The sequence below is a fragment of the Balaenoptera physalus genome (assembly GCF_965194825.1).
Source record: "Balaenoptera physalus genome assembly, chromosome: 3".
Lineage (NCBI taxonomy): Eukaryota > Metazoa > Chordata > Mammalia > Artiodactyla > Balaenopteridae > Balaenoptera > Balaenoptera physalus.
In genome coordinates, this window is record NC_138890.1 from 148574966 (window position 1) to 148593412 (window position 18447).

Here is an 18447-nt window from a genome sequence, read left to right on the forward strand (position 1 = left end):
AAATAAAGCAAGAAAATGTATAAGCAGAAGAGATTATTGAAAATAAGTAAAAGCTAATAGCTATTGAATGCCTATCACGTGCCAGGCACAGTGCTCACACTTAAGTTTTCACCTTTACAATTCGGCAAGGTTGATTTCACCCTTATTTTACAGATGAAAAAAAAATAATAAAAAAGGCTTAAAGAGTTTAAATGACTTGCCCAAGATCACATAATTAGTGCTGCCACTGTAACTTGATCCCAGGTCTCTCAGAGCTAAGAGTCCACGTCCTTGCCACTGTTGAAGCTACACCTCTCATATGGGGAGGGAACAATACACACGGTGAAATGAGAAGCGATTGGCTATATTCAATATCCTGAGATAAGCCATAAAGGAAAATAATATAAAAAAGAATGTATATATATGCATGACTGAATCACTTTGCTGTACAGCAGAAATTAACACAACATTATAAACCAACTATACTTCAATTAAAAAAAAGAAAAAAGCAATCAGGACGCGAGTCACCTGCAACAGGAAATGCAAAACAACAGAGGCTTCAGTAATGCAGGAGTTTTATTTCTCTCGAATGCAGAAGGTTGTCTGGGGCTTATAGGGTCCCTCTGAGTGTCAAGGATGGAAGCTCCTGGGCTTCAGTTTCTCTGCCCTGTGAGGAATCACGATCCCAGACAGGGGTAGAGCGCCAACCATTACCTGTTCATTGAAGCTGGCGGAGGAAGGAATAAGGACATCCCACATCTTTAAGGACATGTCCCCAGAGTTGCTCAGATCACTGGCCAGAACTTACAGACTCCTAGCTGCAAGGGAGGCTAGGAAGGTAATATTTTAGGTGGCTTTGTGCCCAATTAAAAATCAGAATTATAAGGAAGAAGGAGAGAATGAATATTGAGAGAGACAAGTAATAGCCTCTGCCACAGTGAGCTTATGGAATATGCTAGGAATAAAATGTAGACCTGAAAGCCTTTATCTCCCCTTTCGTGCAAGTGTATTTTCTATTAACAAAAAATGGAACATTAATTTGTATTTCTCTGGATATTTGAAGTATTTCATGAAAACATGTTAGTAGAGTAATAAACCCTCATTACCCACCACCCAGAATTAATCAATGCTAACATCTTCCTTCAGATCTTAAATAGAAGTCTTGGCTCAGATAAGGCCCCTTTGCTGCCACGCCCCCATTCCACCCCTCTCCCTCCCTTTACAGAGGCAACTACTTTTCTGAATGATGTGTTTCCCATTGATGGTTCTATATTTTCTCTCTATAAATAACAACAGTACTTTAAAAAACTATATATGTGGCATACGTGTCACCTTCTGACAGCTTGTTTTCATTCAATATTTTTTTAAGGCTAGCCACTGGTATTACATATCCAGTTCACTCATTTGAACTGCCTGTTTGCCATCTTATTGTCCGTTATACAATTTATCCACTTTCTTGTTCACGGAGATTTAGGGTCCATCGCCAACTTTTCCCAGATAGAAGCAATTCAGCTGTGATCAGCCACTAAGTCTCCTTGTGCACATGCACGTGGGTTCCTGAGAGTACCGCTTCTCAAGATGCAAGAAGCACGTGAGTCACCTGAGAAGTCTTGTTAATTGCAAATTCTCATTCAGCAGGTCCGGAGTGGGACCTGGGTGACAGTCCTCAGGTAGAGCCCATGCTGTGCCTCTGCAGACACTGTGAGACTCTAGGTATACCCCTGGAGTTGTCAGGTCAGGGGGTACGTCTTCAACTTTCATAGCCACCATCAAATTGAAGCAATTGTTCCCATTTCTCCATTCTCACCAACACTTGATCTTGTGAGACTTTTTGCCTTTTGCCAATCTGAAAACATGAAACAACTAAGTCTTATTTCCCTGATTATCAGTGACAATGATCACCTTTTCATACTGTTTTGACTATTCAAGCTTTTTCTGTTCATATATTTTACCCATTTTTCTAATGCAGCGGTTCTAAGTGTGGTCTGAGGACCCTGGGAGATCCAGGGAGGTCCACAAGGTCCTTCTTTTTCCAATTTCCTATCCACATGAGGCTTAATTTTCTTCACATACTTTAACCAAAACATACAGCAACAGACTGACTGAAGAAGCAGCTATCAGAATCCAGCTGTCTTCTATTGAGCCAGACATTAAAGAGATTTTCAGAAATGTAAAACAAATGCCTCTCTTCTCATTAAACTTTCATTTTGAAAAAGTTATTTTCCATAAATGTTATTTAACATGTATTATTTTAAATAAGGTAATACTTCAAAAATTCCTCTATTTTCATTTCTAATAGAGTAAATATCAGTAGATATAAACTACATACACAAAACCACTTTGGGGTTCTCAATTTTTGAGAGTGTAAAGGGGAATTGATACCAAAAAGTTTGAGAACTGCTCGGTATTAATGCCTAACTGTCAATTGCTCACTGATTTATAGGAGGTTCTTTTGTCATTTAATGTATTCTGGATACTAATTCTTTGTCAGTTATATGTATCAAAACATTTTCTCCCAGTCTGAGGCTTGTCTTTTTACTTATGTTGCCTATTGTTCTACAGAAGTTTTCATTTTGATGCCGTCCTATTTTCCTATAGTGCTGTGATTTTGATAAGGATACTGTTCCTATTTGAAACAGGGAAAGTCTCACTGGGCTTTATGGAGAACCCTAGCTTTGGTACCACTGAATGAATTATGGAGGAATAAACAATAAACGGGATTTCCCCTAACCCTCTCCTTCCAGAACCCTCAAGCTATGCACCTTCTACACTTGAGCTAACTTCAATCAAGATGGTAGTTACCACTGAGCTTTCATGAGATTAACGTAAAATATGTGCTCATGTATTTTTGAATATTCTGCTCTGCCTCAGACAAACAAAATCGAACGTCTGTGATCCACCAAAAATAACATTTTACCCTTGGCGTAACATATGTTTCTGTTTTCCTCTTCAGAAGTAGATTGGAAATTCCCATAAAACTTAAAGCTCATTTAATTCAGCACATACACTTCTATCTGCAAATATTTTAACTGAAAAAGATTTAACTCATCTAAATTCAATAACATTGTGTATAAAGCTTTTGTATTTAAAAAACGTTTTCGTATGTACTATTTTATTTGATCTTCATAATAATCCTGTGTGATAAATGGAGACAATATTATTATGCTAACAACTGTGTTAGAGATAAGGAAAACGAAGTTCAAAGAAGTTGAATGACTTATCAGCATCACACACGGGATCAGAACTGAAGTCTAATTTCCAATCACAACTGATGAAGATCTCTTAAAAAGTATGGATGACTTTTGTCAATGAGAATAAAAGTGACAAGAAACCCCAGTCAATCCTCACATGTAGCAGGAATAAATTTAAACATGCCTGCATGGTTGGTACAGGGGAAAGCAAGGAAGGTCTGAAGGGCATTTGCAGGACACTCTCTACCTCTCAAGATGACTTCCTATTTTTTACTGAACAATAAATAACATGTGACTAATATGCCCTCCCGTTCATTAATATTCCTATTCATAATTATGGCCAATTCACCTAGTTCAAATTAGAGGAAGGTGGTGAGTGTTCAGATGAAGCCTGGGAGGAAAAGACCAAAGGCTGGCATTTCACCTGAAGGGACCAAGAAAGGGGGGAAAGCAATTAGGTGGAATTAGCAATAGAAGTTAGAAAGGGAAGAAGGTAAAGAAAATAAACATCTATCTAAATGAAAAAGAAACAAACTAAAAATTAAGCTACAAATGCACATTTTCAAGTCCATCTCACAGAATGATCCGTATCATCAATACTATCCATGAAGCTTTCAGAAAAGACCTCGCCCTCGGGGACCCTGTGTTTTAGAGCTTATGCATAACTGAAGATTGTTTCATTTGAAGATTCAAGGATATAAGGAGAGAAATAACTTCACTGAACAGCAAGTACTTATTTCAAGCTAGTGAGTTCAAAGTTACTTTCAAGACCAACTAAAAGCACTGCCTATTTAATCCACCCTACAACCCGACTCATCACTGATCCATGTACTTGACCACACTCACTTATAAAGATTCTCCGTATTTCTTTTAATATTCATCTTTGCTACAGAGTAGATAATCTAGGGCATAAATATCAGCCTTAGTGAAAAATCTTTCATTAAAAAAGTTTCTCTCCACTGAATGATGGAAAAAACAAAAAAACTTCTGAAAATAGTGAAAAAACCCAAGGCAGAATATTCCTTGTTAAATAGAATAAATTCTGAACCATCTGCTACCTTGATCCATCATGCTTCACAGCCGTCTCTATGCCTAAGGAGGAAGCACCCCATAAATTAATTTGTTCCATCTCCGTGAGCCAAATCAGAGTGAAAAACCAAAAGATATATCTTACTGTTAATTACCGGTAAAATCTCAAGTTAAATCAATATAATTATACCTTGAAGAGATAACTATTCTTGAAAAACAACCATATATGTTCAATTAGTTTCTACTTATCATTGTCCTTCAGGGGAAAAAAATGCAGTAATTAACAACAGGTTATTTAGAAGTAGTTTTAAAATCAGAACTGGAATCATGGTATCAGGTGGAAAAAATCCATGACGATTTTAAAATGATCTGAGTCTTCAACAGATCACAAGGCATAACAAAACACAAAACCACTGAGTCATATAAAAATACTTATCATATAAAAATACTTTCACTTAATGTGAAATTCACAAAATAAAACAGAAAGGAGCATTTGTACGTGTTAAAATAATTTAATTCTCCCTGTACATTTCTGTCCACATGAGCCAACAGAAGTCAAGAATGCATACTTTACAATATTTACCTGTTTTGAGACATTCAAGTCAATTCAGATGGCAAAAGTAGAATTCAATCACTAATGAAATGTTTAAAAAATATATATTAAACAAAAAAATGTTTTTACAAGATAAAAATAATCTTCCACAATGCAATAAATTGCAGATGACTGAAATTTTAACTCTTTAGATGATTTCAGTTCAGTTTTTGGTGTCAAAATCTAGAGACAATCAAAAAGAAAAAGCATTGGCAGGATTTCTATCTGTTTTTACGTTTCTCTTTTTTGCTTCGACTATTTGTTACACTGTTTAAAGATGATGATGAAGGTGCTCTTGCATGACCTGTGGCCTTTAGATGGTCAAAAAGTTTATTCCGGGATGGAAATTCACTATGGCAGGTTGTACAGCTGATAAGAACATCACTCTGAGAAGGGAAAGAAAAAAAACCATAAATAAAAGCAAGTATTATTATCTGAGAGCAGTGCTTTCACGTTGAGATTAAATATCAAATAATTGCAAAATAAAGACCTTTTAACACAATGGACAGCTACTAAGGCAGGCTCAACAGAGGCAGTTGTTCTTGGAAGTCGAGTTCCATTAACCAACACCATCAACTTTAAGGGTCCTGAGACATTCAACAGGACGTACCACATGGATAAGGCTTTGGATTTCAGAGTAATGGAAAACAGAACAGTAACTGTTCTGGTACAATCTGATATGTCCAGTGTGCTTCTGCTTACTTTAAAGAAAAAAACGTCAGTGGCACATACATAAATTCTACGTTCGTCAGGGAAAACTGCTGATGGAGCCACATCTACGCAGCAGGTGCAGAAGGGCTCACCAAATACACACTTACGTCTTCAGAATTAGAATTAAGGATTTAGATTATACTGCTTAAACAACAAGGTCCACTGAAGAGCTGTCAATATTATTTTGACCTACCACTGTCTGTGGTTCAGCAGGTACTCTGACAGATTTTTTAGTATCTTTGGTTTTCTTTCCTTTGGGTTTAGAAACGCTGGAAAATAAATGAAAGAATTCAGTATAATCCAATAATAATGTACCCCTTTTAACTGTCACCTTGCTCCCAAGAAGACTCAAAAGAGTGACATGCATTTTAAAGGCTAATTCATTCATTTTAATGGCCAAGTAAATTAATTTTCACATCTCAAATGAACAGCTTTAAAAAACAACTTTAGAGATCATCAGATATCAAATTTGACACAAAAACGAAGGAATTTACTTAAAAGTTGAAACACAAGCTAAAACAAGAATGCTAAAATAGCTCCGAACTTTTATATGGTGTATTTTTGTAAAAAAGCTAATTAATACTCCATTTACTGAAGCAAACCATCTTCACGGCCAACCAGTAGTACTCACAAATAATCTATGACATTAAGTGTGTTTCCCCAAAGACACAACTTGTTAAACCTGATCCAGCTGATGACAAACATTTCATCAGTTCCACAGTGAAATGAGAAAAACACTGTAATGCATTTTTTATAGAATTACATTTGTTAAATGTAAAGAATTTCCTTTTATTAAGATTATGTCCTTTCTGCTGATCTGCGGGTTTTTCTCCCCTGTATTCTATAACCCAGAAGTTGCCAGCCAGTATAGTCAGTTTCCTCCTGTTCTGCTTTAACTCCAGAACATCCCTCTGCTTAATCTTCTATATGAATTTTCATTTTCCTTAGTCCTCTCATACTTTTTCCCTCATTTGTGCCGACCAAATTCTTAGGGTAAAATCTGAGCACAACCGAATTTACAGAACAGAGGGAATGGGTTATAACCAATGAGTTATAATGCTGCCAAGCACTTCTTGAGTATTCCGTTCTTCGAGCAGAACCCAGGAGTCTGTATTAAGTTAAATGGCCTACACATTTAAACGATGCTGATTAGTTCAGCACAGCATTACGCAGTACTCAGCCAGGTTTGAAAGCATCAAGAAAAAGACACAATGACATAAAAGCCAACAGATTAACATTTACTAATTTATAAAATATCATCACAGATAGGCCACAAATATATCCAAGAAAATTCAGGATAATATTCCCAAAGAACAATTTACATTATGAAAGGTAGCAGCTACATCTCTGAAGCTATTATCTAAGACCTTATCTTTAAAAAGTACTCTAGAGAGTACATAATGTACAGCCTATGAACATACTCAGTAATACTGCCATAACTTTGTACGGCGATAGACGGTTCCTAGACTTGTTGTGGTGATCAATGCGTAATGTAATGTATATAAATGTCAAATCACTATGCTGTATACCTGAAACTAAAATAACATTGTATGCTAACTATATTTCAATAAAACAATAAAAAGGAAAAAAAAATAAAAATGAAAATGTGCCCTAGATACACACACGTGTTTTAGGCAGCTGGCATCCACGCACTGCAGAGCAGCAGCAGAGGGGTCCCGCAGAAAGGGGGTCTGGACACCTGCCGGTGGGCGCGGGCTAGCTATCCCAGCCCTGCCACTCCTCAGCAGTGAAGAGGTCATTTGAATTCTCTGACTCTTTTTCTCACATCATTAAGTGAGAAAGCTGAACTTCACTACTTCACGAGTAGTTGCGAAAGTCTGAGTTTGAGCAATGAGAACCCTTTGTCCTCCCCCAGATGAATCCCACGTGGAAGTACTATGGAAAATGAATGAAAATACTTCAGCTCTAGATGACGGAGGTGCTCAGGGGCCTGGAGCCCACCTTCTGGCCCATCCCTCATACACCCAAGCAGCCTCCAAGGGACCTTCACAGGATGCTTGGGCCCCGTGGAGCTAGCTGAACTGGGTCCTTCAAGTAGTCAGACAGATGGGACTAAATGCCGGCTTCTCCACTTACCAGCTTTTGTTCTGGGGCAAGTCATTTAACCCAGACTCAGTTTCCTCCTGTTTAACACGGGAACACACACCAAGCCATCAGAGTAGTGTGTAACCTCCCCTGCCAGCTTTCCGCTGTCCGAAGTCTTCAAAGGCAGGCATCCACTTACCCGTTTATGTAGCTCCTTGTCCTCCTTTTCCTACAGCTCCAGGCCTACTCTAGGCTTCCATGGCATTTCTCCCCTTATTTATGGCACCTAAGTCCCACACCCCTCACTGTTACTCCAGCGTTGAGCATTTTCAACTCAGGCTTCCACCTCACTCTGTCATTTGAACTCTTTTTTCATGGTCCTGTGACAGGAACCTGCGGCTGCCTACTGTTCAGATCTTTCCTCAAGGAAGAAATTATTCCGCTCTAGAGGAACGGAGGAGGATGGGAGCGAGAAAGTCAGGCAAGGAGAGGAAGGAGGGGGAAAGGAATGCCACCTGCCCTGAGCGAGACCTTCCCCTGGCCAACCACTGTGGCCTGTGCAGCGCCAGGACTCCTGGGCCTCTAGAGCACGAGGGCCCCAAGCTGTGCACATATGCCCTGACGACCTGCACTGGGGCTGAACGCAGGACGACTGGCCCGAGCAAGGAGGTTTGGTCAGTGATACTCAGGCGAATGGGGCACAGTCGTGTCTGCAGTCTTGTTCTCAGGCAAGTGCCAAGGATTACTGGCCCTGGGCAAAATAAGAACCTCAGCAGGATAAGGGGAACAAAAACTGGGTCCACGTGACTCCTTTCTGCTTCGGGCCACGTTGCCGCAACATCTCAGCACACTGTCTAGCATTCTCCCTCCAACGCCGGCCCCAACGCCGGCCTCTGTAAACGTATGTGTGTAGGTGTCAATCACAGATACATCTGACTCATGGCGTCCGTCACGGGAAAGGGGGTTTCAAGTGATAGATGAAAAGCCATCCTCAGCACCAGCATTAAGTAATTAGAAAACAACAAGCAACTCTGACTTACTTACCTTTTAGCTTCACTTTTGGGGTCATCACACAGTTCCACAGTCTCTTTAACACCGACATTTTCTTGGGGACTATCTTCCAATTCTTTGGCACTGTCTTGATTTAGGCTGTTATCTTCTGGATCAACCTTTACTCCTTCTCCAGTTCCATTTTCATTGAAATTATCATCATAATTCTAGGTAAGAAAACATGTGTGCCATTACAAAATAAATACTATAATACTACTGGCTTTTTATGTTATGTTGCCAAACAGCTATAATAAACAATGGTAATGTGCTGTGCACTCTGGTAGGAGGATATCTTCAGGAAATAAAAAGGAGAGGCAGACAACAACTTAAGAAAATGAATGCCCATTACAGAAATATTAAATTAGGGAAAATTGGAAACAATCCAAATATTCAATAAGTGAATGGTTGAATATATGAAAGAAAATTATAGAGCTCTTAAGAATCATGTTTCCAAAGATATTGATTCAATTATGTGAAAAAATAGAACATATTAGCAAAAATGGTAGAAAATTATATATAACCTCTGATTACAACTCAATTCAACATTAAGTAATATTTATAGGCAGAATTAGGGATGATATTTATACTCTTCCATATTTTCCAAATGATCTGCAATGAGCAACTATTTTACAATCAGGAAAAAAAAGAAAACAACAACACAACAGGCATGATAAAAGAAAAAACACCTGACTAACATATCTTCGCTAAATACAACTGGTTTGTTTTTGTCTCAGGTAACGTTTTGCCATGTCTGCTTTCTCCCTCTCTTCTTCCCACGTTCCTTCTCTCTGCACCCACCCTCCAACTATGAAAGCAAGCTGCAGGTAGATCTCATGTATCTCCTAAGAACAGAAACACTCTCCTACATATCCACAATTCCCTCTTCACACTCAAGAATTTAACACTGACATTATCTGTTACACAATCCATATTCACATTCCAGTGATGTCCTTTTTTGTAACCCCTGGATTATGGTAGATATAATCCAGGACCACTGTTGCATTTAGTTGTCATATCTCTTTAATCACCTTTATTCCAGAACAGTACCCCCCCTCCATTTTTTGTTCTTTCATGATATTGACAATTTGATGGCTGCTTTGTAGCATGTCCCATAGTTTGACTTTGTCTAATTATTTCCTCATGATTAGATTCAGGTTAAACATTTCTAGCAGGAATATTATAAAGATAATTCTGTGTCCTCAATACATTATATCAGGAAGAAAATGTCAGTTCCCATTTTTCAGTGATTAAAGTTTCATCATTTGATTAAGATGGTATTGCCAGATTTTTCTACTGTTAAGTACCTTTTTCTTTTCTTAATATGTGCAGAGTGTTACTTTGAGATTGTGTCAATATCCTGTTCCCTAATAACTATTTACCCAATGGATCTGGCATCTACTGATGATTCTTATGTGAACCGTTTATTACATTGGTGGATACAGAACAGTGATTTTTCTGCTTCTATTAGTCCTGCCATTTGCATTTGTGTTAATTCATATTCTTGGAATGAAGCATTCCCATCTGCTTCCTTTCTCCAACTCTCTCTTTTTTTAGGCTCAGTATAGATACATGATTTTTTTTTTTTTAAATAAAATCAATGTCTAAAAATCTATGACCACTATTCTTTTTGATGACTCAAATTTTCCCATATTCGGCAAGCCCTTAAGCTGACTCCTGGGTACTTCTGACTTATCCCTGTCAATTTTTGAATACCCCTTATATTTCTAGCATAGATAATGCAGGCTCCCCTTGTACTTTCCCTGTCTCAGCCCTAGAATCAGCCATTTCTCCAAGGACCAAACCCTGACTCCTTTTACTGGGGAAGGGGATTTAGAAACAAAGATGTGTGAACTACATATGCTCATTGCTACTGGGTATCACTGCTTCTGGGCCCTCAGTGTATACTGCCCATGCATGTATTATTTATTTTTTTATATCATGAGCTCATACTGATACCCCCAATTCCAGTCCAACATTAGTGTTCTTCCTCTCTCTTTCCCTCAATTGATACCTGTATTTCCCTTCTCCCACAAGAGAATCTGGTTCCCAAGAATTAGTGTATTTACTCATTTGCTCTATCCTACAATACACATAAAATAGTTTCAGAAATACCACACCAATACCACCAAAATATCCCCTAAGTAAAGCTCAAGATTTCTTCTTTTAGAGTTAATTCTGTCTTTAGAGCATGTCCCAAGGATGGTGTTCAGAGTACCGCATTCAAAACTTTCTTGCGTTAATTCTTCCTTGCTGTCAACAAGGGGGTTTTGTTTGTTTACATTCAATTTCAGTTTTGGGGGTTTTCTTTTACAATCCTTGCTGGCTTATGCAAATTTTTTTGACAATACAGAAAACTCCCAATCTGAAGTTTCATGAGTCTCAGTATCTGCTGCTTCCTGCTCTTTTATCTACCCATACGTGTCTCCACACTACCTTCCCCTTCAAAAGGAGCTTAGAAAATATCCAGGGAAAGTGCTACATAAAACTTGATCTGAATTGGGGCTTTCTCCCTGATATAATTAGAAACCATAAACAAGAGGTATCATCAAGGAATACATATAGCTTTGGAGGGAAAAAATGGGCTGGTAAACAGAAGCATTTTCCTTGGTAAGAGAATACAAATACATGTGCTTATTGTTGCAATCTTCAGGACCTATCAGGTATAAGTCCCTCTCCATTCTATTTTGTCTTTACTCCAGTGGTTCTGACACACAAGAAGAGAGAAAGTGTTCTAAACTAATGACTACAGAGTCTTTGGGTGGAAGATGATATGAGTCATTTTATAAAAGGAACATATAATTTGCTATGTGGTTTTGTAACTGAGGCAAAAAGTTCCAAGTCACAATTTTAATAGTGATTAACTCATGTGTCATATATCATTTTGGAATATGAAACAGACAAAATTATCAAACATATTATAGCCATTTGGATAAATAAGCCAAATCTAAAGATTTATGAAAAATTATTAGTGTGTTACCTAAATTTTCTTAAAAACATTTCCAATTTTTAAAAAGAGTTACATTTAACATTTAATACTTAATAAAAGCAAATACAATTAGATTATATTAAAATAGCACAGAAATCAATTCCATTCCCTGTAGAACCACCAAATACCCTTAGTAAAATGGGCAAGTACATTTTGTTTTTATAGATTCAAAAAATCCACAAGACTGTGTTATACATGTAACAACATAATACCCTGTTATTTAATAATAATTCTTAAGATAAGAGGTTAAGTTTGGACCCCCCAGTGTGAAATATTTAAGCTTGAAAAAACATTTTTTTTCAAGAATCACAATCATTACAAGTTTCTAAGCAAATGTTCCTTTTTTTAACCACTTTTTTTTTTTTTAATGAAGTATAGTTAATTTACAATGTTGTATTAGTTTCAGGTGTACAGTAAAGTGATTCAGTTATACATATATATATATTATTTTTCAGATTCTTTTCCATTATACATTATTACAAGATATTGAATATAGTTCCCTGTGCTATACAATAGGTCCCTGTTGGCTATCTGTTTTATACATAGTACTGTGTACATGTTAATCCCAGACTCCTAATTTGCCTCATCCCCCCCCACCACTATCCCCTTTGGTAACCATAAGTTTGTTCACTATGTCTGTGACTCTATTTCTGTTTTGTAAGTAAGTTCATTTGTATCATTTTTTTTGATTCCACATATAGGTGATATTTTACAATATTTGTCTTTGTCTGACTTACTTCACTTAATATGATCATCTCTAGGTCCATTCATGTTGCTGCAAATGGCATTATTTCATTCCTTTTTTATGGCTGAGTAATACTTCATTGTGTATATATACTGCACCTTCTTTATCCATTCATCTGTTGATGGACAATTAGGCTGCTTCCATGTCTTGGCTACTGTAAACGGTGCTTCTATGAACATTGGGTGTATGTATCTTTTCAAATTAGAGTTTTCTCCAGATACATGCCCAGGAGTGGGTAAGCAAATGTTCCCTTTCCGAAATTTCATGTACATTACTACAATGATCAATCCCCAGATTTTCATATATTTCTGAGTTGAACTGTTATACTGATTTAAAAATCTTGTCATCACATATGTCCAAATATTTTTTTAATATGGTCCCCTCAGCTAATCTATATTATGGGAATTCCACATGCAAAATTTTTAAACACACAGACAACAATAACTAGGTAAACTGACCACATATATATGATGAGGTAAAGCAGTGAAAAACCAAAATATTTTCAACGCCTTTTAATCTGTTTTGCAATCAACATGAAATTAGGGAGCGACAGTCCCTCTCCTAAATACAGATTATACTGAATAAACAAGAGCACTCCAACTTTACATTTGATATTAAATGTTAATAAAACTTTTTCAACATACCTGTACTGGTTTCTGTTTCTTTTTCTTCTGTTTTTTAGAAAGCCTAAGAACAAATATAAATCAAAACGTCAAATACTTGACTAAGTGAAAAGAAAAAATATTGAAATACTAGTGCTACAAATAGAAATAAAATATTAAAACATATTTAATATCATAAAGCATTAAAAGAAAAATATCCACATTATCATTTTAGAAAAATGTAACAGTGGTTCAACTGATAGTAATTAGCATATCAATTACCCAGTTATAAAACCGCTTTTAAGAGTCATAATATAGTCTATAAAAATTATATCCGACATCATGTCTTTAACCATTTCAATACTATAAAGTTCTCTTAACTAGAAGAAACGCAGAAAATATTAGCATAACAGAATAACTTCTTTGAGATAAAACAGCATTTAAATGCAATCTCTAATGTGCTCAGTAGGTGTAGTGACATTTTTAGAAGTACTTTTGTTTTGGTGCATCCTCCATTTCTTCCTCAGAATTGGCATTCAGACTGTTTTCATCAGTTTGAGGTCCTGAAAAATTTGCTTCCTCCTCCTCCAACTGTTGTTTTAACAAGGCAACCATTTCCCGATGCTTCTTTGATTTTTCATGATTCCTCATGCTGAAAGAACAAGCTGGTATGAGTGACTGCAACGGGATTAATTCACAAGAGTAGTTTACCTCCTTTTGCTTTTTTCAAGAGGGGTCTCCCTTCTCACTGCCACTACCCTAAATGTAAACTAAGACACATCTCTACCCTTCTGTGTGAAACTCCATAAGCAATGTCTAGTTCAGTGCCCCCATGGGCAACTAAATAACACTTCACAAAACAGAACTGACAACACTTAAGCTATGAGAGTTAGATAAACTAAAAAGTAGAAGACTTGTGTCACTACTTTATCTCATCCTGTTCAGATCTGGATTTTTCTAGTCGGGGTTGCCTACTTTTCATTCCCACTAAAATTCTCTCCTTAAGACCGAGGTTCCTTAGAGAAATTGGAACATCTTGTGCCAGAAAGTAAGTGCTCAAAAGTATGTCTGGGACATGTCAAAAGGACACAGGAGCCACGTTGAAGGAATTCTCACTAACCACAACTGGGAAATTTGAGCATGAGAAGGGCAGCAATGAATTTTAAAACACTGAAAAGAAATTCATAAATTCATACTGACAACAGACAGATAAATGCTCTTTTGTACAGCAGAAGGTCAAATGATGACTTATGACGTAGAGCACTGGCACTGGAAAAGCCTCATTCTGAGATGATTATAGTGAAGATTGGTACAAGCTGAAATCATCAGTGGGTGCTAAATCTAGGAAGGAAATTTTGATGAAGAGAAAGATATTTGCATGGCTTTAAAGTGTCTCCCCACATATTAAACATGCTGCAAGGGAAAAAATACTAACTATACAGTGGAAAAACAAGACAACACCTTGATTGGATGATCAAAATGATCACCACCAATGAGGGGCAGACAGACTTCCGTCCTTCCAGATAGAAACCCTGAGAGCAACACAGGTTTACCAGTACTCCAGCTAGGAATGCACAACCTGAATCTAATCATGAGGAAATGGACACACCCAAATGAGAAATATTCTATTTTTAAAAAACATTTTAAAGGTCAGTTTTCTTCCAAAATGTCAATGGCACAGAAAAGGGAACTGGTCCAGATTAAATGAGACTAAATAAATAAATGCAATACATGATCCTAGACTAGATCCGTATTGAAGTTGGGAAAATGCTACATAGGACATTAATACGGGATCAACTGACAAAAGCGAAATATAGGCAGTAAATGGAATAAAAGTACTACATCAACGTTATAAATTTCCTGAAGTTGACAGCTGTGATTATGGAGAAGAATGTCCTTATTCTTAAGGAATATATACTGAAGTGTTCAGAGGTAAAGGAGCACTATGTATGTAACTTACTCTCACATTATTCAGAAAAAACCTTGTCCGTGTGTGTGGAGAGAGAACGAGCACATGCAAACGGGGCAAAATGTGAGGTGAATCGGGCGCTGTATATTCTACTCATGCAACTTGCCGGTAAGTTTGACGTCCTTTCCAAATACAAAAATTATTTTTAAAGCCTCCTTCATCGTTGCTTTTGTTTCCTTGCTTGTTTCTGCCCGCCTTGCGCCACTCCTCTGGCTACGCTATCGCTCTTCCCTGGGGTTACACAGTGATACCACTTAAGACTCCCAAGCTCCATTTCCATCCTTTGCCTCCTCCTTCTTTACTGCACGTGTTTTGCTTCTTTTCCCCTTGCTAATTCTACTCTCATTTTTTCCCATATTCTAGCCGGCCCCTCCCCGCCTGCTTTATGATAGTATCCTTTTTAATACTTCTCTCTTCGTGACTGCTCCCTAGGATAAAGTCCTTTGACTTCAGCAACTATACTACAGGCAGGACACATCTGAAGTTCTCGGGCTGGCGACAACGGTCTGCACGGGAGCGTGACAGCTGGAAGTGAGTTTGCACCAACCGTGGAGAAAGATGACTAGCCTCAGTTTAGCCCCCTTGCCTGTGTGACTCTGCCTTCCTCACCAAAGCAAGCAACGTTTCTTTCTGGAGATAGCGTACACGTTTAAAAAGCAGCTATTACACAGGAACATCACATGAATGAGAATCAGTACAACAGGCTTAACTGCTGGTACAAATCCTTCTTCCTCCCCTGCTGGGAAGATATCCCCCAAGATGACAGGTGAGGGCTAGTGACCAACTGCTACAAGCATTTTTTTTAGGACTTTCAAAGTGTTACACTTCACCTCAAAAGAGGAGGTGAGTTCAAAGATATTAAACTTACGCCTTTTCCGTCTTGAAAGATTTGTCACATGCTGGGCAGTAAAGGCCATCATAAAGTTCTGCATCCTCAGCCTCATCACTATCTTTACCTACGAGAGGGAAGCCTACAGTAAGAAGCCTGTTTGATTAGAACATAAATCTAAAACCTGTTAACAAGTAACGTCTCTTCAGTAAGTATCTAGAGTTGCACACATATCAGAAACTAAAATTTGTTGCTTCCTCACCAAGAAAAAGCAATGTTACCAGGATTTGAGTTGGCCTTTTAAAAGCAGCACTGAATTATAAGGGAAGGCTTCCAAACAGATCACTTTACCTTTCAAGTTCTTTTCCTAAGCCTACTTAGAAGAAAATTCAAAAAATTCTCAGAGTCCTGGGTGTGAGCTAAGTTCAGAAAATCAAATGTCACTTTCATAGTTCTACCACAAAGCAGTTTTTTCAACAAAGGTGTTTTAGTTTATCTCTTGAGCAAGATTTGGTGTGAACACATGTATAATTGTAATCTACTCTTCAATGCTTAAATAAGCTTAGTTTATGACATTCCATCATTATTAGAAAGATAGGTCATAAAATAGCATATTACATGTAAAGTTTAACATTATCTTTACAGACTTTTATAAACTTGAAGCTTTATTACAATGGAATAATTATTATCAATATAGACCACAAAATCTAAGCTCAGTTGAAAGTCTTTGCACAATCCCATATTCTATCTTTATAAGAAATAAACAAGTAAACTGATTGCCATTTTGGATTTACTATGGGATCGATAAAGATCCCAAGGTATCTCTTCTATATTCTACATTTTTTTTTAATAATAAGTAATGGTAATATGATTCTGAAGGACATTCTCACTGAAATCATAAATGATCAAAATACCTCCAATGTTTTGTATCAGATACTTTCTAATTATGTGTACACTTTCAAATAGTTTGATTATTCAAATAGTTAATAAAGAATGCTGGATTTGAAGTCAAAATCTGGATCTAAGAATGTTCTCACTCACGTTCTCAGACATATGCCAGAGCTTCTCAGTAACAAAGAGACAACTATATGAGCAAAACCTACATTTAAGGGACATAGTGTGAGGATCAAGCAAGATCTTATATGTGAAAGCACCTTATAAACTGTAAAACTCTACATAATTATGCCACCTCACATTTACACAGTGCTTCATAACTCTCAAGGCGCTTTCACACATACTACTTGCAATTAATTAAGAAAACATTTCATTTCCTAATCATGTGGAATAAATAAAAGTCTGTCATTTTATCATTTGAGCTGTTAGTCTGAAAACCAACATTTGTAAGTAAGGTAAAGTTAAGTAAACTATGTTTAGATCATTTACTTTTATTTCTCATGGAACAGCCAGAGACAGTGGAGAAAGTCAGGTATATCAATCACTATTCTCAACAATGCCCAATCCTCTCCTTTTAAGGTAGTCACATGCCTGTGCTCTAATGACAGAGGAAGAGAAAAGACACATTTCAGGACACCAGGAGAAGCCCCTCTACAAGTCAGAAATGAGACAATTTATATACACCAGATAGACTCCTGCACAGTATCGGCTTTTCTGGAAAGAGTTACTATTAAAACTTGACCCACTGCTTAACTGCATTTTTTAAAAATAACCAGTTACACCTGACAATATGCCCACTTCTCAATATATTTATGCAGCCAAATGGTTCAAAACATGGTCAGAAAAGAGTTCATTAATGAAATTATTGCAATTATACTACTTCCATTGACTACCTTCACTTGACCATGCCAAATTATTTTTCATTTCAATTATCTGCCATATTTAAAAATTGGGAGATGGCACATAAAAATCCAGTTTTCCAGCCTCACTTTAAAAACAAACAAACCAAACAAACATGAAACTGGCAACAATCGGCTGGAACCCAGGTGTTCTCCAGATTTTCATCTGCCCTCCCATTCCTTGCTGTCTCACACCTGAGCCCTTTACGGACACCTGGGAGCATCCTGAGTGCACAACCCCTGAGCACAAAAGCATTTACTTCCTACAGTTTCTTAATGAATGGAGGAAGTTACCATCCTGTCCGTCTTGGAGTTCCTGCTCTTCCGCTTCATCTTCACCTGATCCGTCTCCAAACTCCTTTTCATACTGCGCCTCCATCTCCCTGAGCTCCTTCTCCAAATCGGCCACCGTCATCCAGCTCTGCTCTTGGTACTGCTCTGCCAGTCTAGACACACACAGCACAGTCTCTGCATTGGTTTTATTTATTTTGGGGGCTTAAAACCCATCCCCTGGAGAGCTTCTTCCTCCCAAATTGTCAATGCCTACAAACTTAAAACCTGTACATGGCTGAAACAGGCAAAGTCACTTAAATCTGTTATCTGTTATGTGGTTGATTTTAATTGCTCCACTAGATAATGGGTTTTGAAACATATAACTCTTTGCAACTTACTAAAAGTCTTCAGGTGGGGACTTCCCTGGTGGCGCAGAGGTTAAGAATCGCCTGCCAACGCAGGGGACGTGGGTTCAAGTCCTGGTCCAGGAAGATCCCACATGCTGTGGAGCAACTAAGCCCGTGCACCACAACTACTGAGCCTGTGCTCTGGAGCCCTTGCGCCACAACTACTGAGCCTGCGTGCTACAACTACTGAAGCCCGTGGGCCTAGAGCCCGTGCTCTGCAACAAGAGAAGCCACCACAATGAGAA

General features: G+C 37.7%; 1 protein-coding gene across 5 annotated transcripts in view; it reads right to left on the reverse strand.

Annotated features, from left to right (window-relative positions):
* Positions 1-537: 537 nt before the first annotated feature.
* The window catches only part of DNAJC21 (DnaJ heat shock protein family (Hsp40) member C21), a 33140-nt gene continuing 15230 nt past the window's right edge, over positions 538-18447 (reverse strand). For 3 of the 5 annotated variants that reach the window (XM_082453784.1, XM_082453781.1, XM_082453785.1), the window contains 8 exons: positions 17817-17968; positions 15769-15856; positions 13425-13583; positions 12974-13016; positions 8593-8765; positions 5696-5771; positions 4783-5177; positions 538-1825 (listed from right to left, as the gene is read on the reverse strand). In XM_082453784.1, the coding sequence (XP_082309910.1) occupies positions 5013-5177; positions 5696-5771; positions 8593-8765; positions 12974-13016; positions 13425-13583; positions 15769-15856; positions 17817-17968 (856 nt within the window). In that variant the 3' untranslated portion in view covers positions 538-1825; positions 4783-5012. Of the gene's footprint in view, positions 1826-3519; positions 5178-5695; positions 5772-5793; positions 8442-8592; positions 8766-12973; positions 13017-13424; positions 13584-15768; positions 15857-17816; positions 17969-18447 lie in introns of those variants that run through there. The other 2 variants (XM_082453782.1, XM_082453783.1) reach the window with 2 other exon arrangements.